At 39.0% G+C, this 22,880-nt stretch overlaps 1 protein-coding gene across 3 annotated transcripts in view; it reads left to right on the top strand.

The window, feature by feature from the left end:
* The window catches only part of PCCA (propionyl-CoA carboxylase subunit alpha), a 402,470-nt gene that overhangs the window by 53,720 nt on the left and 325,870 nt on the right, over positions 1-22,880 (top strand). For all 3 annotated transcript variants that reach the window (XM_035003107.1, XM_035003106.1, XM_035003108.1), the window contains 2 exons: positions 12,491-12,604; positions 14,415-14,468. In XM_035003107.1, the coding sequence (XP_034858998.1) occupies positions 12,491-12,604; positions 14,415-14,468 (168 nt within the window). The remainder of the gene's footprint in view (positions 1-12,490; positions 12,605-14,414; positions 14,469-22,880) is intronic.

The following is a 22,880-nucleotide window of genomic DNA, read 5'->3' as shown; positions in this document are numbered from 1 at the left end:
GCATAATGCTTTTGAGATTCATTTGTGTTGTTGCATTGATCAGTTTTTTTTTTCCCCCCTTTGGCCGAGTATTGTTCTGTTGTATGAATATAACACATCTTATTCATTTACCAGTTGCTGGGCATTTGGGTTGCTTCTAGTTTTTAATTACTATGAATAATGCTGTTATGAATATGTGTATACAGGTCTTTGTGTGAACATATGTTATCATTTCTCTTGCATATATACTTAGGATTGGAATTGCTGTGTCATTTGGTAACTAAAACTTTTAGGTATACTTAAACTTTTAGGTAACTTAAACTAACCTTAAACTTTTCAGACTGGTTTCTGAAGCAGCTGCACCATTTTACATTCCTACTAGTAGCGTATGAGGGTTCAAATTTCTTCTCATTCATGCCAACGCTTGTTGTTGTTTGTCTTTTTTTATTATAGTCATCCTAGTCAGTGGGAATTGGTATTGCATTGTGCTTAATGGTGTCTTTTGAAGAGCAAAAGCTTTAAATTTTGCTGATCTTCAGTTTCTCAAATTTCTTTTATGGATCAATCTGCAGGGCACTGGTATCTATGGAGTCTTATCACCTGAGCTTCCTTGCCCTGTGTTTCTGCTTGGCTGTTTGAAGATACCAAGCAGATCAGGCTGTTTATCCCACCCCCACTTCCCTGCCTTGTCTCAGTTTTGACAGTGCCCACATTGTTTGAGGGCTGGAGCAGCTGGTGGGCCTGCACGTTCACTAGCTCTGCTTATGTTCTTCCTTCTCCAAGCCCCTTCAGGACTGGGGTGATTATGGCTTCCCACTCTTGCTAGTCCCTTGAAACCTCACCATCCTCTGTTGGTTTCTCTAGCTCCACTCTTTGTATTATTTTCAGGTAAACATGTTTGATCATGCCACTTTACTCCTGGAGAATCCTGACTGACCCAATTTGGACTGAAAAGCATTTCTGAGACAGGTTGGAAAATGATGGCCTGTGAGCTAAATCTGGCCCATCACATGGTTTTTGTAAATCTTTATTGAGACACAGTCATGCCCATTTGGTTTTGTATCGTGTATGGGGCTCAAACTCACAACCCTGAGATCGAGTCGTGTGCTCTAGTGACTGAGCCAGCCAGGCACCCCTGGGAAATGTTCTGTTTTGCTTTTTGCCCTTGGTAGTCGAGGGAAACAAGTTAGAGAGGAATGTTGGAGTGGTTATTTAGTCAGTCTTCATGGGAAGACTGGGAAGCATGGAAGTTATCAACCACTGTCCATACTTTTTGTTCTTAATATCCCTTGTTATGAAATTTATTCTTATTTTCATCGCATAAGCACAAAGAAAAAAACCCCTAAAAAGGTGATATGTTAGGGAAGTAACCCATGTCCTAGAAGACGGCAAAGATGACATCTGCCACAAGGCTGTCCGTGCCAAAAGCAGACAGCCGTCCACCCCAGCAACAGTAGGAGCGCCCTCGTGGTAGCATTGGTCGTCGTGTCACAGGTTCGCCAGGGGGATGTGATCCTTCTGTTGAGGGGCGACAAATGAAGAGGGTTGTGTCACAGCTAAGGAGCACTGGCCTCTCAAGAGCTGTGTTTTACTCTAATCTTTACTGTGAGATTTTACTCTCCTTGCAGGCCAACAAGTTAGCTCTCAGTGTTTCATGCTGCTGATAGAAGGTAAAAGGTGGCTGGGTCAGGCACGAAGGACCGTTTGCTCCTCACAGCCATGGCAGTGGTCAGAGTATCAGCATTTTTGCTCTGGTTCCCCAAGTCCCAGTTCCCAGAAGGTGATATGAAGAGGGTCAGATGATACCTGCACATGAAATGGTTTGCGCTTAGCCTGCTTCTCACATAGTGAATCTTTTATAAATGGACTGTTAGCATCTCTGCACTTTGCCCCAGAGTCAGACACTGTCCTTCTCATCTAGGGCTGTTGGCTCTTCAAACACTTGTGCAAATATACTTTGAGCCAAAAGGCAGTTGGTGCCTTGCTCATATCATGTGCAGAAATATAAAATATTCAGGGAAAGTTTTTGCCAACTAGAGTTAAGGATTCAGCATGTTTTGTAGCAAGCAGTCAACAAACAAGCGCCACTCAATCAGGAAGCAAGTAGTTCTAGAATAGTCATACTATGGGTGCTTGTTTTACTTAGTTGCCTAGCTTATGTGACTAGCTGCAGAAACTGCTCAGGATCAAGGGGTGGTTTAGACTTTGCCATTTGGAACACTCGGCAGGGATGTCTGGGGTGGTCAGATCCCCTGGTGAACTGCCTGTACCAAAAGTATGTAACGACCAGTTATTTCCGTCTTTGACTCTGAGAACCTCTAAGACTGACCTGGCCGTATTCTAATGAAATTGCTACATCCAGTTCACTAATCTGGTTCTTATTAAGAGGAATTGAGTTGGTGCTTATGGCAGTGACTATATTTGAGATATTATTACAAGTAGTAGTTATTGATATTACAAAATACAGTGGTTTTAGGGGCATCTAGGTGGCTCAGTCAGTTAAGCATCCGACTCTTGATCTCAGCTCAGGTCTTGATCTCAGGGTTGTGAGCTCAAGCCCTGCTTTGGGTTCCACGCTGGGTATGGAGACTACTTAACAACAACAACAACAAAATACAGTGGTTTAAATAGGATGACTTTCAAATGTTCTCTCACATCTAATAATTTTAGGTTAGGGATGCCAGTGTATTTCCAAGGATGTCCATGGGCTTTGATTATTGCTCTGCCATCCCCTAGGGCAGGGATGGACAAATTTTGCCTGTAAAGACTCAGAGTAAATATTTTAGGTGGCTGTCCCAACTACTTAACTTTGCAGTTATAGCACACAAGATGCCATAGACAGTAAGTAAATAAATAGGTGTAGCTGTGCTCCCATAAAACTTTTTTTTTTTTTTTTACAAAAGCAGGCATTGGGCTGGATTTGGCCCAATGTCCCTTGCCCTAGGAAGTTGCTTTAGTTTGCATCGTTGAACTTGATTACTACAACATCTGTGTTCCAGATTAAGGAAAAGAACATGGCCAAAATTCAGAAAATATGCTCATGTGTAAGTTGTAGAGAATTTGCATGTTGCACATTTCACTTTCTGATCCCAGTGACTCAAACTCTCTTAGTCTGGTAAATCTTGTCTCTACCTGGGCAGTCATGTGCCATGGGAACAGGCAAGTGAAGGTTTTTGGGCACAGTAGTGGTTTGCCACAGTGGTATGATGTCTAATTTATTTTAAACTCCTTCAGAACGGAGAGGCATAAACCCATGTGTTCATTTAAAGTACGTTGTAGGTCCATTCAGTTCCTCTTACTGGGAATCAACATTCCAGGGATGGCTTTTTTTTTTTTTTTTTTTTTTTAAGGTTTTATTAGAGAGAGAGTGAGAGAAAGCGCACATAAGCAAGGAGACGGGCAGAGGGAGTGGGAGAAGCAGACTCCTGCTGAGCAGGGAGCCTGATATGGGGCTCTATCCCAGGACCCTGGGATGATGACCTGAGCCAAAGGCAGACACTTAACTGACTGAGCCACCCAGGTGCCTCTCCAGGGATGGCTCCCCCCACACCCCCGCCGAAGGATGGCTTTTAAAAGCATTTACAACTTTCTGTATCTCAGTCAAGACTAAATTCTTAAGTAAATGGGTTTTCATTGGTGACATTAGTCATTTAATATTTAGCAGTATGGATATTAGAAATGGATGCTTATTACTGGAATTAGTGCTATTCAAGATATTTTTTTTTTTTTTAAAGATTTTATTTATTTATTTGACAGAGAGAGACACAGCGAGAGAGGGAATACAAGCAGGGGGAGTGGGAGAGGGAGAAGCAGGCTTCTCGCCGAGCAGGGAGCCTGATGCGGGGCTCGATCCCAGAACTCTGGGATTATGACCTGAGCCAAAGGCAGACGCTTGATGACTGAGCCACCCAGGCGCCCCTATTCAAGATATTTGGATTGGCTGAAATATTTCTGAGACCTTTCACCCTTGAGGAGACATCATACAAGAATTTAGTAAGGCATTTATCTCTAGGGGTGGTGCCTTGCACTTGATTTCCTTATTTTTGTATCCTGCCATCAGAGAGGAGGATTTCTGATTGCCTTAGAGCAACTATAAAGATAAAATCATGCTTTTGGAGTTTTATTATGCCTCCCTTGGTGACACTTCTATGCAAGTTGGTGATTTGACAAGAATTGGGATTTTATGCAGCATGTGAAACAGGCTGTATGCTGTCTTTTTTTTTTTTAAGATTTATCTATTTTATTAGAACACATTATCAGGGAGAGGGGCAATAGGAGAGGGAAAGAATCCTCAAGCAGATACCCCACTGAGTGCTTGATCCCAGGACCCTGAGATCAGCACCTGAGCCAAAACCAAGAGTCGGATACCCAACTGACGGAGCCACTGAGGTACCCTATGCTCTATGCTGTCTTGCTGAGAAATGTTTGTTTAATAAATGTATGTGTGGCAGACTTTGGACTGAGAGTTGCTTTTATTATTAACTTTTCAGCAAGATGGGTTAAAGTAATAACTAATCCTTACCCAACTTTTCCTGTTCAGCTTTTTGGTGTCTGCCACCAAAAGACCTTAAGAGTTGTGTATGACCAAGTTGACCTAAATTTGTTCATTGTTTTCTTTTCAAATTTTGTGGTAAGGACATTCAAGATGAGATCTAGCTTCTTAACAGTGTACAATACATTATTGTTAACTGTAGTTAAACAATGTTGTATAGCAGATCTCCAGTGTTTATTCATCTTATGTATCACTGGAACTATGCCTGTTGGTAACTCCCCATTTCCTCCTCCCCTCACCCCTGGTAACCACCATTCCAGTCTTTGATCTTAGGAATTGGACTTATTTTAGATACCTCCTGTAAGTGGAAACCTGAAGTATTTTGTCTGTCTTACTTCGCTTCGCATAATGTCCTCAAGTTCATCCATGTTGTCACATACTGCAAAATTCCCTTTTTTTAAAGAGACTGAATAGTTAGTATTCAACTGTGAGTGTATACCACATATGCTTTATCTATTTAGCTGTGAGTGGACATTTAGATTGTTTCCAAACACATTTTAACTGTTGTGGATAGGGCTGCAATGAACCTGGGAGTGCTAATAGCTCTTTGAGATCCTGATTTCTTTTTTGTTTCTTTTTTTTTTTTTTAAGTAAATTCTGCCCCCAGCTTGGGGCTCAAACTCATGACCCCAAGATCACAAGTCGCATGTTCCACTGGCTGAGCCAGCGAGGCACCCCATGGTAGTTCTTTATGTTTTTGAGGAACTTCGTAGTGTCTGACATAGAAGCTGTGCCATTTTGTTGTCATAAAGTTCTTTCACAACAAGGATTTTGGAATTAATGAATGCCAGCAATACCTGGCGGTCCTACTAGATTTCTCTTGTTAGTTTGCTTTCCCATGCTCCCAGTGACCATTTTCAGCCCTTTTCATAATCTTCTTAAACCACCAATGACTCCTCTTTGAGTGTTCTTGTCTCTTGATTTACACACAAAATAGCAACTGCCAAAAGCCGGAGCCATTAGCTTCTGCCAACAGATCTATAAATCTACCTGTATTTATGCCCATTCTTGGCATCTTCCCACCATTAAGAAGGAAAGACACATTCTTGGTCGTATCTCTGCTGCTTTCTCTGCAGTGGTGGCTCGAGAAGGTCTTTGGAGAAGCCCTTCCAGGCAGCACAGCAACTGGGGAGTGGGTACTTGGGGAGCTTGTCTTGAACTGTGTAACAAGCTCTGTCTGTCCTTCTGTGTCTCCTGTTTGTCTTTCCTGTCTGATTTTCCTTTTTTTTTTTTTTTTGATTTTATTTTTTAGAAAGATTTTATTTGAGAGAGGGAGAGAGCAAGAGAGAGAAAGGACAAATGGGGGGAGGGGCAGAGGGAGAAGCAGATTCACTCTCAGCAGAGATCCGCCCCCCCCCTCCCCGACTCGGTGCTCGATCCCAGGACCCCGAAGATCCTGACCTGAGCCGAAGGCAGACACCTAACTACCTCAGCCACCCAGGTGCCCCCTCTTTCATCTTTTTTCTTTTTAAATCCTGGCTTATATTTTGTGGGGGTGGGGGTGGAGATGAGCTCTGTCCCTTTCCCTGTCTCCTGCTTCCCCATATCTCCTAGCTCTGCCACTTGATTGTCAATGTGAATTATTTCATCTCCTTACTTTTAAGCTCCTTACTTTTCAAGGGCATTTGTTCAAGTTTTTTCTAAGAAAGACTCTACTTCAAACCTTTTCTTAGCTATCACTCTGTCTCCCCAACCTTTACAACCAACCATATAGATAGCCCCTGCCCCACCCTTTCATACTTACCTCTGCACGCCCCCCTTCCCCATTCCACAATCCATTTCGCTGCGGTCTTGGTACATTGACATTCCTTTTGCTAAGATTTTGCTTTCATACTTCTTGTCTCCTCTCCCCTACTCCATCCTTCCCATTGCTCCCTGATGCTTCTACCAGGTGTCAGTGGTATGACAATATGGTTCTAGTCATGGTGCTTTTCATTCTTTTTTTGTTTACCATATTCTCAGAAATGCATCCCTGCCAAATAAAGACTCAACAAACTCTTTGGTTTCATAATTGGTTCTGGGACAGTTCCCTTTACTGATAGGAAAACAGGATTTTTTTTTTAATTCTTTATTTAAATTCAATTTAGTTAATGTATAGTATATTAATTTCAGGGGTAGGGGCACCTGAGTGGCTCAGTTGGTTAAACATCTGCCTTCAGCTCAGGTCGTGATCCCGGGGTCCTGGAATCAAGTCCTGCATTGGGCTCCCTGTTCAGTGGAGATCCTGCTTCTCCCTCTCCCCCTGTCCCTCCGCTGCTTGTGGTCTTTCTCTTTCTCTCTCAGATATATAAATAAAATCTTTTTAAAAAATTTCAGGGATAGAATTTAGTGATCCATCAGTTGGATATAACAGTGCTCATTACATCAAATGTACTCTTTGTAATGCCCATCACCCATTTATCCCTTCCCCTCACCCCCATCCTCTCCAGCAATCCTCAGTTTGTTTCCTAGAGTTTAGTGTCTCATATGGTTTGCCTCCCTCTCTGTTTTCATCTTATTTTTCCTTCCCTTCCCCTATGTTCATCTGTTTTGTTTCTTAAATTCCACATATGAGTGAAACTCATACGGCATTTCTTTTTCTGACTGACTTTGCTTAGCATAACACCCTCTAGTTCTATCCACGTCCTTGCAAATGGCAAGATTTCATTCTTGATGGCTGAGTAATATTCCTGTGTGTGTGTGTGTGTGTGCGCGCACACACGTATGTACACACACACCACATCATCTTTATCCATTCATCTGTTGATGGACATCTGGGCTCTTTCCATAGTTTGGCTTTTGTGGACATTGCTGCTATAAACATTGGGATGCATGTGCCCCTTCGAATCACTATGTTTGTATTCTTTGGAAATACCTAGTAGTGCAATTGCTTGATCGTAGTGTAGCTCTATTTTTAACTTTTTGAGGAACCTCTACACTGGGAAAACAGGATTTTAGAAAATAGATTGAGAGTTTTGCAACTAGAAAAAACCCATTCTCTTTTCCCTGTAATTTTTAATTTTACCATTTGAAAATTAAGTTATAACAGAAGAAAAATAGTAAAGTCACTAACTCTGCCATCCAAAAATCACAAATAAATGTGTCATGGTGCTACACATACAGTTTTACAAAATGGATTCAAAGCAAATATAGTATTTACTGATTTTGAAAAATCATTTTTTTAAAAAGATTTTATTTATTTGATAGAGAGCGAGTGAGTGCACAAGCAAGGGGAGTGGGAGAGGGAGAAGCAGGCTCCCTGCCCAGGACCCTGGGATCATGACCTGAGCCTAAAGCAGATGCTTAACTGACTGACCAACTCAGGTGCCCCTGAAAAATAATTATTTTCTAGGAATGAATTGCCTTCCTAGAAGGATATGCCAGAATGCTAGTCTGTTGACATTTGTCTAAGTCTCTTTAGATACATCGTATAGAATAGAGAGAAAGGTTCTTTTTTCCCCCCTCTTAGAAATAGGATTTTAGGGGCGCCTGGGTGGCTCAGTTGGTTAAGCGACTGCCTTCGGCTCAGGTCATGATCCCAGGGTCCTGGGATCGAGTCCCACATCGGGCTCCCGGCTCAGCGGGGAGCCTGCTTCTCCCTCTGACCCTCTCCTCTCTCATGCTGTTTCTCTCTCGCTCGCTCTCTAATAAATAAATAAATAAAATCTTAAAAAAAAAAAAAAAAAGAAATAGGATTTTATCTGGTTTTTAAAAATGATTTTTCTGGGGGTGCCTGGCTGGTTCAGTTGGTTGGAGTGTGTGACTCTTGTTGGGGTTGTGAGTTCAAGCCCCATGTTGGGTGTAGAGTTTAGTTCAAAAAAAAATAAATAAAATCTTTAAAAAAAAAATGACTTTTCCCCCCGGGTTTTCAAATTAAGATTGATGCAGTTGGCATGCTTTTCTTTACCTTTTCAGTCTTTAAGGGTGACTTTTGCTTGTTAAAGAATTGGGTTAGATCTGGTGGATACTGAAACCTGGACAGATTGTATGAGGCATTGCTCTTCTAGGGCAAGGAGGACATCTAATCTACATTCTCTCATCCTGGCAGTGTCTCACCTTGTGTTCGCATTGGGTGATAGCCCAGGGAAAACTCAAGTATTCGTGAACATCGTAGAGAGTGCCCACCTAACTACAATCTTCTTGAGTGATAGGTTTCAAAAACAAAACCCTCCCAGCAGGAGGAAACATCTTCAAAGCTGCTTATCTTCCCTGTCTTTCTCAGTCTGTATTAGTTTAGAAGGTATTTAAAAGCTTTCACTCAGATCTGGTCTAGTGTACTTCTCAACACTAAGGTGCTATGTTTTTGACCAAACAGAGTATCTTTTTAAAGCATATCTGACACATCTAATGGTCTAATATGAAATTTTCATTAACTCAGTTTTAAAATTCATGCACAATTTTTAACCTGTCTATATCCAAGTGTTTAAAGTCATTTAAAGAAAGTCAGTGAGGAACATGATTTTTTTCAGTTCTGTCAGTTGAAAAACACTTTGTTAGATTATTATTTGGAAAATAAAAGGCTGGTTCAAGTAATTTTTTCTACTTAATAAAATTTAAAATCCAAAACTAAAATCTAAAACAAAAATTTAAAGCTTGAGGAAATTAATCTTCAAAAACCTATTGGAAAAGCTTCTGAAGACTACTTCATACGTAAAATCTTTTTTCTTTTTGAAACTTTTAGCCAGCAATATCCTTAGTTAATTGATTAGTTCAGTTTAAACTTTTCCATGATTGTTACATATTACTGAAGTATTAGAAAAAGGAATTTATATTTATATTTTTCAAGTCGCTCTTCAGAAGAACACCTACATGGCTTGAATGCAGTTGGTTTTGTATTAATAACCCAGTGAAATAACGTCAGGCATTTAGTACAATAATAACAACAAAATTGAAATTTGAGTTTCAAAAGTTTTAAAAATTTTTCTTTCCTGATTGACTCATAAGTAAGTATCTCTTTGGGAACTAAGGCAGCAGAGGATTCTAGTTTTTTTTTTTTTTTTTTCTTTCAAATGGCTTTGCCCAGGATTTTTGCTAGTACTGACCCTGTGCTTCACTTTGGGTTTGTTAAGATGCTAGTATAGCTTCTACCCTAAAGAAAGGTTTGTTTCTGAGAAATAAAAGAAACCAGTCAACCATTAGAAACAGCATGTTTTGCCTTTTCTTTGTAAAGCCCGTAAGCAGTTTTGACCTGCTTTTGACATTAATTTATTTGAATGTTTGAACAATATTGATCATCTGCTAAAATATGTTAGGCTCTGAGTTAAATTCTCAGTATGTTTACAGTTCGTGATAACAGGAAACATGTCTATTAAGATGTTAGTTATAAAACAAAAGGATGCAAAATTATATATGCCGTATGGTTACAAAGTGTATTTAGAAAGAAAGACTAGTCAAGGGGCGCCTGGGTGGCTCAGCATGATCCCGGGGTCCTGGGATCGAGCCCTGCTCGGCAGGAAGCCTGCTTCTCCCTCTCCCACTCCCCCTGCTTGTGTTCCTGCTCTCCCTCTCTCTCTCTCTCTGTCAAATAAATAAATAAAACCTTAAAAAAAAAATACTAGTCAAAATACTATTTAGATTCTCCTCTTTTTGATGTATGTTTATTACAGAAATTTTGGACATATAAATATACACACATATGTGTGTATGTGTCTTTTAATTTCTTCCCATACAACCTTCAGTTCCCATATGTATTGCTAAGATTGGAGAATTTTTAATTTGCGTTAGACTTTCACTTCAAAGACAATGGCTTAGGGGCGCCTGGGTGGCTCAGTCCTTTAAGCATCTGCCTTTGGCTCAGATCATGATCCCAGGGTCCTGGGATCGAGCCCCGCATTGGGCTCCCTGCTCAACGGGGAGCCTGCTTCTCCCTCTTCCTCTGCTGCTTTCCCTGCTTGTGCTCTCTCTCATTCTCTTTTAAAATAAATAAATAAAATCTTAAAAAAAAAAAAGACAACGGCTTAACAATGAAAGTTATTAAATAAACTGCCATCCATGTGTATCTATGAGTTAACGAGCTTTTAACACATAACATTGTGCTGGGAGTGATTTAAAAAGGAATTTAAGACCTAACCTCTGCCTTTCAGGACCTTCTAATCTGGTGGAGGAGAGTGTCTGAATTGTAACAGACAATCTATAAAGCAGTCAGAATAACGTTGCTAGGGGCACCTGGGTGGCTCAGTCGTTAAGCGTCTGCCTTCAGCTCAGGTCATGATCCCAGGGTCCTGGGATCGAGCCCCGCATCGGGCTCCCTGCTCCGCGGGAAGCCTGCTTCTCCCTCTCCCATTCCCCCTGCTTGTATTCCCTCTCTCACTGTGTCTCTCTCTGTCAAATAAATAAATAAATAAATAAATAAAAAACGTTGCTAGGCAGGATGCAATTAAATGCCAAAATTTGCACTAAGTACTATCAGAGTTCAGATTAAAGGAGATTCATCTGAAGCTGAAGTACCTGGGAAAGACCCAGTGGTAGAAGTGAAACTTGGGCATCTTTAATAGTAGGTAGTACTTGGAGGTGAATAAAATACACAGAATAAATGTGGATTTTACTTTACTTTATCCCCACCTGGCTAATGCATTCTTTTTAAAGGATTGCTCAGTGTTCAGTTTCTTTCTTATAGAAAGAAAGCCACAGTTACAATAACAAAGTTGCACTGGGCAGGGGCAGAAGAGGAAGAGCATTCTGGTCTGAGGGGAAGAACAACTTGAGACGGGGTGGGGTGGGGGAGGGGGGAAGCAAGGCAGAAATAACCACAAGGAGAGCCTTGCTTTGAACATGGGAATATTTAGGATCCCTTTGTGAGCCTGGCTGCTTTTCTTCGCAGGGGACATTATTAAAGATACTACAGAGTGTATATATTTGAGTATTTTCCATTAAAATATTGATGTAAATCTCTTGGGCATGATATAATTTTTTTACTTATTGGAAAGTATTGAATTGATAAAGATAACTCAGCTTTCTAAAAGATGACTTAATTGGTTTTATTTTTTATAGATGTCATTTAAAACAACGTGCTTCTTAAAAATTCATGGCTGAAGAATAGAACTTAGCAATACTCAAAAGTATTTTCCATCTTGGACTTTGGGCGGGGGGTGGGGTCATAAAAGTCCAGGTAGATGTAGGTGTTCTAGTTTTTATGTCTGCCTTGTAAAATAAATTTAAATGGATTGGAAGTTCCTTAAACTGGAAAACTGTTAGGGAAAGCCATTTCAAAGATATATGAATCCTTTTATCATTTTAAAAGAACAGTGTCTTTCAGAAATCAGTTACTCTTTTCAGTAGTGAATGCCTCACCTCAAGGAAAAATATTGGTGTAAAAAGGTTGTACAGTGAGTAGTCTTAAAAATGGAGCATATATTTCTAAGTTTTGAGTAGACTTAGAATTAATGCATATATCAGCTCTTCTAGGAGTAAAGGTAAAAATGGATGAGGATCAAATGTGAGAGCATTTAAATGATTGTCAAGATTTTCTGGCTCGTTGATATTGAAGTCTTTAGTTCTGGACTTTAATTTGTGCCTGCTGCTGACCTGCTGCTGTGCAGGGACACTCACTGCATCCCTTCATTCAGTTTCTCTAATTATCCCCACTTCCTGGGGAGCTTGCTTAGAACTGGGCATGAGTGCTTGTTGGGAAAATATTGGACTACTGGCTACATGTAACAGGGTAGTTTTTGATATAAGATTTATATGTAGATGAACTGAATAGGGGGCCAACGTTTGCAGGGGTTTTATTTAATCAAATTAGTAGGGAATATTATGGAAGTTCTCTGGCTAGACAATGATTAGGCTTGTAATAAATGAAAGTCATGGTTAATATAGTTCCTGAGCTGATATGTTACACTATTCTTTTTTTAGTGCACTTTCAAAAAGACCTGACTACTTAAATAAGGGAAACAATCACATTTGCAATTTTGTGTGTATTCATGAATGATGGGAGTTCTTTTTGCTGGGAGCATCTGTTAATGCAGAGATTTGTCTCTTCAGGTTCATGTGAAAATGGCGGATGAGGCTGTCTGTGTTGGCCCAGCTCCCACCAGTAAAAGCTACCTCAACATGGATGCCATCATGGAAGCCATTAAGAAAACCAGGGCCCAAGCTGTGAGTCTGAATGAATCTATCTACTGCAGCTGTTTCATATATAGTGAGCAGAAAGCTAGAGTTTGTATTCAGAAAAAAAAAAAAAAATAAGAAAGAATGATTGAAAATGCTGTTGCTGTTAGTTCATGTCACATGAGTTAAATGTGGCCGAATTCGCTACTGGAAATCAAAGGCTTTGTAGCATCTGGCAGTGTTGGTCGCTGATCCTGCAGGTGGCTGTTGGATTCAGCTTTCACACCAGGGAGCAGTTTCAGTTCATTTCCAAATTTGTTAGGAAAAAAAAAAAGAAAAGAAATCCCAATTAGTTTTGAGTATTAACCCTTTCAGTGCAATAAGAACATTAAAAAAATCTGTTATAGGATCCAAAAGATTCTTGTTTAAATTGTTTTAATCATTTAAAAATTACGTATACCTGGTTACACTTCCAGAAATAAAAACTATGCAATTGATGATAATTTTAGTTTGATAATGTCAGTAGAATACACTTAACTTACAGGGAGAAATCAGTAATTCTTCCCATCTCCAATTCTGTTTGAATGGGGTGGAATCCAGGGAAGAATCTGGTTTCTGACATCAGGAATTGTGTATTATTGGTGCCGTGTGTGTGTGTGTGTGTGTGTGTTTTATAGATCAGAGAACTAATTATATATAATGTTGCAAACTATGCAGAGTTATCTCTGAAATTGGATGGAAACAGCCAACACCAGCAATTAGCCTGGAGTACTTCAATTAGTGTTCACATGTCTTGTGAAAGAAATGTTTTAGTTAAGATACATGTTTAAATAAATAACTAAATTCATGAACCCATATTATAGATGTTTACAGTTTATTATCAGAGTTAATGAAGGTAAAACTCTTAACTCTTTAACGATAGCTTGTCAGAATACAATCTTTTGTTAAATTTTTCTATAAAACGCAGTTGGTGAAACTCTTTACCTGTGATGCAGTTGTTTAAATTCTGTACCAGGTTCATAAAACATTTAAAAATCTCAGATGTGTAGCTACTTCTAGATTATGATATCGGCTCCTTGCAAAATTTGGCTTTCCTTACAGTAGAATTGTTTTCCTAGAAATATGTTCAGTCTTGATTGATAATAGGCTAAATTTGTTTGAACAGTGTGATGGGCCAGGATGATAGAACTTAAATCATAGCAACATGGTTTGTGAGAGGATAGCACAAAGTGATTATGAATGGTTAAGTGGGCCAAGGAGGGAAAAAAGAGTACATGTTAGAAGAAAAAAATTCAGTGTATAAAGAAAAAGTAAAACCAGATTTCGACTTTAGTTTTGACCAACACTGCTCATTGGGTGGCTGAGTGTATTCATGTGGTCAGGAATAAAATATGTTAGTTGGCTTAGCCAGATTTTTGGAAAGCAGCATTTCCCGGGACTCTAAAGAAAGGGGAATTAGGAGTTTTTCATCTATCTCACAAATGGTTTCTTTTAACCTTGTTCTTTGGCCCACTAACTATTAAAAAATTTGGCTTAGGGCCAAAATTAGCCTCAGAAAAAGTAGGGAGAGTTCAGGTTGTGTTGAAATAGAGTTCAGGTTGTGCTGAAATAGGTTGTGTTGTAGGTCAATGGTCCTGTTTATGGTTAGGACAAAGGTGGTGTGCTGTAAGTGAATATTAGGCAGTTTCTTGGAATTTGGGTCCGTACTCAGGAATGTGTGTTGCAACTGTCAGTATGTAGGAGAAGTAACCTGACTCCAGGCCCTTAAAATATAAACACATGAGTGCACTCTCTATGTTGCTTATAAAGGTTTTGTGATATGATAAAATTGAAAGTGCTTTTTGTTTTCATTTCTAAGGTACATCCAGGTTATGGATTTCTTTCAGAAAACAAAGAATTTGCCAAATGTCTGGTAAGTTAGTAATGAACCAGAATCTGTTAACTTATATTTCAGAAAGCAGTATAATGGTGTTACTTTTGTAACTGTGGGTAGTGATGAATTACAGATATTTTAAAAAAGATTTTATTTATTTATTAGAGAGAGAGAGAGAGAGAACACGAGCAAGGGGGTGTGGGGGGGGGCAGAGGAAGAGGGAGAAGCAGACTCCCTGCTGAGCAGGGAGCCTGACAAGATGCTGATCCCAGGACCCTGGGATCATGACCTGAGCTGAAGGCAGGTGCTTAACCCACTGAGCCACCCAGGCGCCCCTGAATTACAGAATTTTAATTGACCTGTCAGTTCTTTGAAAATTATTTGTGAAAAGTGAAGAGTTTTTATTCTGTAACCCGGGTCTTGGTTTGAAGAATAAAAGTGGAAAAGTTATAAAATCATCTTTATATCTAGTGAATGACACCAAGTTTGTTATATATTTTATGGACTTTTAAAAAATTCAGCTCTTTAGATTTGTAGCTACCTGTGTCAAGGAGTCCAGTGATTTATTTTATACAAGAGCATTATTTCTCTTTTCATTGCATATTGTGGCATTGAAGATCAAATCTGACTGCCTTCTCTATTTTGGGAAAAGATTTATGCATGATCTGAGTCTCAGATATTACCACCCTGATTGGGTGAATTGAGCTGATTTCCCAGGTGTATTTATAACTACATTCAAGATGGTACTGAAACCTTAGTTTTCAGGTGCTAAAATAGGATTTTGAATGTTTCGAGAAGCCGATTACATCAGTTATCCCAGGTGTTATCTTAATTTATTATTCTAATGTGTTATACTTTGTTTCTGTGAAATGCTTGTGTTTTGTTCTTTCATGGATTCAAAATTATGAATGTAATTTTCTAGATATTTCCACTTAAAATCCATAAATTTAACTTGGACAGTTTTTAAGAACCAAGAGTTCTAGTTTAGAACGATCTATTTTAACCAGGTGGAAGATTAAAAACTAGGGCCTAAAGATGAAACTGAGGCCTACAGAAATTGTGATGTAAGGTGACATAGCTAATGGTAGTAAGTGTCTGGAGAGGGCAGATTGGGTGGAAGCAGCCCAAGGTCCAGATTTGCCAGGTTGTGTGTGGTATAATCACACTTTCCCACTTACATTCTTTTTCGTTATCGTCTTGTTTGAAATTTTGGCTGTGTTCTGTCATTACGTCAGAAGGTGATTTGACTATAACACATATGAATGTGCCTGTATAATATAAGGTACTGAATTTAAGTTGTATAGAGGAGGCGTCTCTAAACCATGGCCCGTGGCCCAAATGCAGCCTGCCGCCGGTTTTTGTAAGTTAAATTTTATTGGCACAAAGTCAAGCCCATGCATTTACATGTTGTCAGTGGCTCCTTTTGCTCTGTAACAGCAGAACTGTGTAGTTGTAACAGAGATCAAGTAACCTGCAAAGCCTAAAATATTTACTGCATGGCCCTTTGTAGTAGAAATTTGCCAATTCCTGGTATTAACTTCTCTGAGTCTAAGAGAAGTTAAATGACATGACCCTTATGTTCATTCATGCATTCATTTAGTCATTAAAAAGTGGTTGTTTGGTAGCTATGTTTAAGATATTTGAGAAGGGTATAAAAATGAATCAGACGTGTGTTCTGCTCATGAGGGGCTCACAGTAAGGTCAGATAATTCAAGTACACAAATGACTTCAATTCAGGGAAGAAAATATTATGAAGAAGTTCACATTTTCCTTAAATGAAGATTATTTCCATCAGGGGTTTCATGTTAAAAGAGTGCAGAATATATGAATGATTACCTTCCTTTCTCATGAATTTTCTTTCTGATCTCCTCTCCTCCATTTCCCTTTCTCAGAGCTATGCGTCAGCCAAGCCAGAACACCGTGCTGTTCTCAAACGTGGCTGGTTCTTTCGTGTTCCATCCTTTTTGTGTTTCTTTGCCCAAGGGGCACACTTGTCCTCTCCCACATTTCTAACGATTGCCTCTCCTGAAAGGCACAGTTCACATGTTACTTCTACCAGAGTAGTTTCCATATCCCTCTGGTGAGAAGTAATGTCTTTGCTCTGTTTTCTAGAGCATTTTTTTTTTAAGATTTATTTGATATACTACATTACATATTAGGTTAAAATTATTTCTGTATATTAATTTCCTCTTGAGACGAGACTTGGCCTTGTCAGTCTTTCTTTCCCTTTTGTTTTATAGTCTAATGATTTCAACATAGTGGATTCAATGAATGTTATGGAAAGATTAAATAATCATTAGGTTAAGAATTATAAAACAACATGCAAGGAAACTTTCTCCTATCACAAAATGGACTGTTTTATAGCTAAAAAGCAGTATTGCTGTGTTTTGGCTCACTATGAAAATATGCAGCTAGTGATAACTAGCCTCTTGGTTTTTGTGCATCATGGCAAGATTCCTTTTGGGATATAATTTTCCTAGCATTAAAATCTTTTCCCATTGGAGTGTGCCATTTAAAATACTCCTTTTGAAAAAAATAAATGCTTCTTTTGGAATGTCTGGTTATAGGTGGTAAGTTCCGTTAAAAAACAAACAAAAAAACAAAAGACAACAGCATTGAAATGAAATTGCCTACTGATTTTGTTAGGCCATATAAACGTTGTGTGGTTGGTGACCAGCCATTGAAATTCAATAGTTACTATCGCAAACTGAGTATATTCTTAGATATCTAATTTCCAATGTAGTGGTAGATGGATTACCATGTTGATAGATTATCATGTTGATGGTGATTACCATCATGATTACCATGTTGATGATGGTGACTTAGCAAGGAGGAAATGGATTTTTTTTTTAAAGTTGAATACTGTGGAGTTCCCTTTATTGTAATCCCATATCCTATGTTTGAGATTTAATCAAATACGGAGATTTTTTTCTCCATTTATTTTTAGTTCCTTTTTTAAAAAAATTTATTTTAGAGAAGAAAGAGAGGGGGAGAGAATCTTAAGCAGACTTCTCGCTGAGTGTGGAGCCCAACATGGGGCTCGATCTCACAACCCTGAGATCACAACCTGAGCCGAAGCCAAGAGTTGGCCACTTAACCAACCGACTGTGCCACCTAGGCACCCCAGTTCTGTTTTTTTTTTTTAAACTGCTATTCAAAGACCTGCATATTTATTTTGTTTGTAGAAAAACTAGTTGTGCTTTATGTAATACATTGTTGTTTTTAGTTAACAACTATGAATAATTTCTGGATTTTTTTTTTCCCCCTGAATTTTTGCTATATATTTGCATTAGAAAGTATACAATAGGGGCACCTGGGTGGCTCAGTAGGTTAAGTGTCTGCCTTCGGCTCAGGTCATGATCCCAGGGTCCTGGGATCAAGTCCCACATCAGGCTCCCTGCTCACTAGGGAGCCTGCATCTCCCTCTCCTCCCCGCTCTCCCTCTCCTCCCCACTTGTGTGCTCTTTCTAGCTATCTTTCTCTCTCAAATAAATAAATAAAAATCTTTAAAAAAAAGTATACAATAAACCAAATATAAAAGCATACTAAAGTTTATAAGTTTTCTTTACAAGACTAATTCTTTTTTTTTTTTAAAGATTGTATATTTTTATTTGACAGAGAGACACGCAGCGAGAGAGGGAACACAAGCAGGGGGAGAGGGAGAGGGAGAAGCAGGCTTCCTGCCAGGCAGGGAACCTGATGCGCGGGGTTCGATCCCAGGACCCTGGGATCATGACCTGAGCCGAAGGCAGACGCTTAACGACTGAGCCACCCAGGCGCCTCCGCCTTTTTTTAAAATAACAGCCTTCACTTGGGGCTCTGTGTGGGGAGTGTATTTGTGGGTGCAAGTGATAACTGTTCTTTATCCTTAATTTACATACAGTGGGATCAGATTACACAGAGTCTGTACTATACCTGATTTCAACAACATCATACCTTGTTTTTGCTTAAATCATGGAAAAGACAAAGCTACAAATAACCCTCGTGAAGAAATTTAAGTAATTTTAATGTGCTGAGCCAACAGATTTTTATTTGCAGACTGTTTTTCATTCTGTATTTCCTCTCTGGGTTCCTTGTATTCTGAGCAGTAAAAGCAGAGTGTTAGGAGGCTATGAGGACTGTTAGAATGAAGAAAAGAAATTCCAAGAGCTTTGGAGAGTAAAATTACCTGTTCCTGGAAAGGGGAGGTATTGGTTTAAGGAGATTTCTTAGTGTTCCTAGTTACTTTTCTAGCTTACACACACACACACACACACACACACACATTTTCATACTATTTTATGTTTAAGTGATGCACAGCATTATAAGTTATAGTAATTAGCTGTATGAGAAATTTGTTTTATTAAATAACTTGTGTTTCATGTTTGGGTCTTACTCATGTATTTAAAAGATATGTGTGTATATGCATATAGATGGTGAGTTCTATCCACAGTACTCAGCATTGAGGGTATAGAGGAGGACTATAGCAAGCATGTTAGGTTTGATGATTGTATTCTTTTATCTCCTTTCACTGGACACTTTTAAACAGGGTAAGGAATATAACAGTAATGAGGTGTGATTTTTCTATCCATTGGATTAACCAAAAATTAAAAAAAATAGCTGTAACATCCAGTGTAGGCACGTATACAGGAAAGTTGTCTTGTTCTTGGGAGTGTAAATTATTTTAGGGTTTTTTTTTTTTTTTTTTTTGTGGGGGGAGTGGTGTGCCAGAATTTTGCTGGTATCTATCAAAATTTAAAATGTATATGTTCTTTGATTTGACAGTTGCAGCCTTATAAATTTCACCTACAAAGATAAACTTTTTTTTTCCCCAAAGATTTCATTTATTTATTTGACAGAGACAGTGAGAGAGGGAACACAAGCAGGGGGAGTGGGGGAGGGAGAAGCAGGCTTCCCGCTGAGCAGGGAGCCCGATGCGGGGCTTGATCTCAGGACCCTGGGACCATGACCTGAGCCGAAGGCAGACGTATAACGACTGAGCCCAGGTGCCCCTAATCTGATAGTTTTCATGTGTATTTTCTGAGTTTAGATTTTTTTCCTGTTGAGATTAATAGTTTGGTAGGATTATACTGCTATATACATGTGCATAATACTGTAGTTTACCAACTACTTTGACACATGATTGCTTTCTTCCATGCAACCGCTGAAGCTGGATATTATTAACTCTGTATAACAAAAGGAAAACAGTGACTCAGGTGCAGTGACCTACCAGTAGTCACAATCTGCTAGTAACAGTCAGGACTTGACCCAGGTTGGCTGACTTTTGGGTACAGAGAATTTGGGGGAAAAACAAAACACTGTATTCTAATTGGCAAAGTTGGAAAGAGAGAACGTTCAAGGAGAAGGCAAAAAAGACCAAAGTAACTGTAGCCAACTTGGCCAAAGCCCATAGAAACCTTAGAAACCATAGAAACCCACTTTGTTATCATATAGGCAGCAGGTGATCAGATTGTAGGAAAATGACTGTGGCGTGGGTACAAACTGGAAGACGGCATTTTGCTAGGTTGTTTCTCGTCAGTTATGATGTTGTAATCCATAGTGTGTTATTAAAGTATGTTGTAAGTGGTTCATAACTAATACTAAAATTCAAGTTAGCAAGTTGGCCAGTGGTTTCATTTAACAATATTTTTGTTAAGATAGTGTAAAGTAAATTTAAAGGGATTCATATGATACCCTATTCACTTGTAGTTGTAAAAACTTTTTTTTTTTGAGTAGGCGAATAAAGGAGAGGCTTAGAGCTTGCAAATCCAGAATTGTATATAACTCTGATTTTATCTATGTGGGCTGTGATCTTGGTAATTCACAGAAGTGTTTTGTGCATGACTGTTGAAATTGATTTATATTATGGCTTAAGAATGTTGAGAGGGGTGCCTGGGTGGCTCAGTCGTTAAGCGTCTGCCTTCGGCTCAGGTCATGATCCCAGGGTCCTGGGATCGAGCCCCGCATCGGGCTCCCTGCTCTGCGGGAAGCCTGCTTCTCCCTCTTTCACTCCCCCTGCTTGTGTTCCCTCTCTCGCTGTGTCTCTCTCTGTCAAATAAATAAAATCTTTAAAAAAAAAAAAAATGTTGAGAAATAGGGGGTTCCTGGGTGGCTTAGTTGATAAAGCATCTGACTCTTGCTTTTGGTTTAGGTCATGATCTCTGGCTTGTGAGGTTGAGCCCTGTCCCTCGCTCCCAGCTGGGCATGGAGCCTGCTTAAGATTCTCTCTCTCTCCCTCCCTCTGCTTGCCCCCCTCTCTCCCCCTCTCCCTTTGCCACCGCCACCACCTTACCCCCTCCCCCGCCCGCTTTGTCTCTCTCGCTTAAGAAAAAAAAAAGTTGAGAAATGTTACTAATATATTTTGTAGATACAGTTTTAACTACATATGTTTTCTTAACATTAGTAGAATTCACGTTTTGGACACAGATCTCTGGTTTTATTATGTTAAAATTAAAAATTTTCAAGAATGTAAAATCTTAAATTTAAGTCACGTGTATGTTGAAAGAGAAGGTTTCCTTCATCTGTGCAACTCTGACCTCAAACCCCATTTAATTCCCTGGAGGGGGAATTAAACCACTGTACCACTGCAACCATATTTTTATCCATCTGGAATGAGTGTGTGTGTTAGAATTTTGCTATTGATTTGTAATGTAGGATACTCTTATTTGCCGAAGTAGGGTTTTGTTTATAAGAAAACAAGTGGCACAGACTATTTCTTGCCTTCCCCCAGGCTCTTAAAAATAGGTATGGAATGCCAACCTTCAGATATCACTAGCACCGTTCTTACTTTATCTTCCTGACAATCTGTGACATATTATCATCATCCTTGGTTTTAAGAAGAGAGAATAATCTCAGAAATAAAGGCTTTACCCAGTGTCACATAGCTAGTAAATGAGAGTGTAGTTTCTAACAAAAGTTAGAAATTCCCAACTCAGTAAATGTTCCAAACTGCTTCAAAGATGAATTGAACCTAGACCAAATTGTTAGTGTTTTCTGTTTTGGGTTTTGAAATGATAGCTTTGGCGGGTACCTATTTTTGCTTTTGGAGGCTTTTATCTTTTTGTTATTGGTGTGCCATTTTTAAGGTCTAAAAACAGTTATCTTTGTTTTTCTGATCTTTTGATCTTGGACACCAATCAGAGTAACTGTCTTCACTTGGATTTGCTGTGAGTGAGCTGGTAGAGCTGTACAGTAGACATGGATACCTTTACTGCTCTGTGATGTACTTATGTTGAATTAATTTGGTCTCTGTGGATTTGGAGGAGAAAGTTCAGTGACTCTTTCCTTCTGACAGTTTATAATATATTTGTAATTGTGACTCTTAAATGTCATGTTCAGCAGAATTTATGAAAACCTATGCAAGTAATTTCATAAAACCGTTATCATAACAGAGTGTCCTTTGAAATGTTTGAGAACACGTTTCTTTTCCTGGATGTTGGATTAGAGGTTAGCTTCTAGAATATTTGTTTAAGAATTTGAAGATGATGTTGAGTAGAAATGCTCTAACATGGGTAACTTGAGAAGGAGAAATTTCCCTTTATTTCTAGTGAGTTTTTTAAGGCTGTAGACAAGGCAGTACATTGAGGATTGAGGGTTTGGTGACTTCAATAGGAAGGTTAAGAATCTGGGATTTAACTTAAAAAAAAAAAAAAATCTGTGATTTGATGAGATTGGGATTTCGTATACCCTATCCTTAAAGTAAAATAGCTTGGATTTATACTCAGGCTTTCCTTCTCTCCCTCTTTACTGTCCCCTTGCACTTACTAGCACAGTCTGGAATCAGAGTTAGAATTCTTGCTCTGCCATTTTGTAGCTGTATGATCTTGGACAAGTTGCGTAATGTTAACTCTAAAGACTCTCAAGTGTCTTATGCTTACAGTGTGCACAATATGCACTTTTCCAACTGACTGTTTATATTGAAAACATGTCTTTTGTAGCCAGCATGTAGGTGGGTTGTACTTTTTAAATCATTCTCATAATCTGTATCTTTAATTGTAGTGTTTATTATGTTTTTTGGTTTGCTTTCTTTTCTTTAATAACAGCTTTACTGAGATACAATTCCCATGTCCTAATAGTCACCCTTTTGTGATAAGCAATTCAGTGCTTTTTAGTACTGTCATGGATTTGTGTACCCTCACCAATATGCAATTTCAGTAAGATCTGTTAACGTTTAATATATTAGTGATGTGACTGGATTTATGGCTACCATTCTATTTTCCTGTCTTACTTGGATTATCTTAATTTTTGGAATTCCATTTAAATTTATCTATGAAGACCTTTTCCATTTTTTAGTGTTTTTTCTAGGTATTGCAGTATACATCCTTAATTTATATGGTCTATTTAGAGTTAATATTATACCATTTTAGGTGTGCCTGGGTGGCTCAGTTGGTTAAGCGTCTGCCTTTGGCTCAGGTCATGACCTCAGGGTCCTGGGATCGAGCCCTGCATTGGGCTCCCTGCTCAGCAGGGAGC

This window comes from Mirounga leonina, unplaced genomic scaffold (genome assembly GCF_011800145.1).
Source record: "Mirounga leonina isolate KUSES-001 unplaced genomic scaffold, KU_Mleo_1.0 Mir_127, whole genome shotgun sequence".
In the NCBI taxonomy this organism is placed as follows: domain Eukaryota; kingdom Metazoa; phylum Chordata; class Mammalia; order Carnivora; family Phocidae; genus Mirounga; species Mirounga leonina.
The sequence above is the reverse complement of the archived record's forward strand: the minus strand, read 5'-3'. Positions and strand labels throughout refer to the sequence as shown.